Source organism: Primulina tabacum, chromosome 4, assembly GCF_025594145.1.
Source record: "Primulina tabacum isolate GXHZ01 chromosome 4, ASM2559414v2, whole genome shotgun sequence".
NCBI lineage: Eukaryota > Viridiplantae > Streptophyta > Magnoliopsida > Lamiales > Gesneriaceae > Primulina > Primulina tabacum.
In genome coordinates, this window is record NC_134553.1 from 20,309,538 (window position 1) to 20,310,541 (window position 1,004).

The 1,004-nt window shown below is 39.1% G+C and overlaps 1 protein-coding gene across 1 annotated transcript; it reads left to right on the forward strand.

The window, feature by feature from the left end:
* The first annotated feature begins 259 nt into the window (after nucleotides 1-259).
* Nucleotides 260-775, forward strand: LOC142541895 (uncharacterized). The gene is made up of 2 exons (XM_075648349.1): nucleotides 260-439; nucleotides 530-775. The coding sequence occupies exons 1-2, from the start codon at nucleotides 260-262 to the stop codon at nucleotides 773-775; spliced, it is 426 nt and encodes a 141-aa protein (XP_075504464.1).
* Nucleotides 776-1,004: the final 229 nt, after the last annotated feature.

A 1,004-nucleotide genomic window follows, 5' to 3' on the forward strand; every position in this document is an offset into this window, starting at 1 on the left:
TTTTAACCGCAATTTGTTATGTCTGCTAAAAGTGTTTGAACCGTCATTGGAAATTGTGAACCGTTTTCCGCACTCATCAGTGGTTCAACTTTCCAACCGTTTGAGAAAGAATTTTCAACCGCCTAAAAACGTTTGAAAAACTTATTTTAAATCCGAAAATTTGAAAGAGTTCATTCATCCCCCTCTAAACTCTTTCCCAATCCCAACAAGTGGTATCAGAGCAGGGTTTTCTCAAACACTGACATCTTTTCAATCACTTATGGCTTCTTTCAATAAAATTCCAATTTTCTCTAAAGAAGATTATGACGATTGGAAAATTCGCATGCAGGCACATTTAGCAGCCCTAGATGATGATATGTGGTATGTCATCACTAACGGGCCAATGAGAATTCTGAAGGTGAATACAGCTGAAATAATAACTGAAGGTGCTCCTCAGATGGTTGAAAAGCACAGATCTGAATGGAAAGCTGAGGATTAAAAGAAGGCAAATTTGGATAAAGTTGCGAAAGATATTCTCTATAAAAATCAGGACAAGAATATGTTCGCCAAGATCAAGACTTGCACTACTGCGAAGGAAATATGGGAAAAACTTACTCAACTATGCGAAGTCAATGATCAGACTAAGGAAAACAAGTTGACTGTGGGTATCCAGAAGTTTGACAACGCAAAGATGAAGCTAGGAGAAACTCTTGCAGAATTTGACGAACGATTCAGCAGTATCATCATCGAACTCACCTCACTCGGAAAGAATATTCCAACAGAGAAATTGCTTTAAAAGTTATGCGAGCTCTTCTCAGAGAATGGGATGTAAAGATTATAGCAATGCGAGAATCAAAAGATCTAAACAAACTAGAACTTCATGATCTCTTCGCCGACCTTAAAGCGTATGAGTTCGAGCTAGGAGTACGAACTGAAGAGGATCCATCCACATCGCAACAAACAAAGGCATTGCCAGCTACCATAGTGACTCTTCCGGTCGAAGAGTCCTCAAGTAAGTAATCGGC

Coding starts and splice junctions, on each gene's coding strand:
- LOC142541895 (XM_075648349.1), top strand. CDS start 260: ATGGCTTCTTTCAATAAAATTCCAATTTTCTCTAAAGAAGATTATGAC. Junction 440..529: donor CTGAAGGTGCTCCTCAGATG/GTTGAAAAGCAC, acceptor TATAAAAATCAG/GACAAGAATATGTTCGCCAA.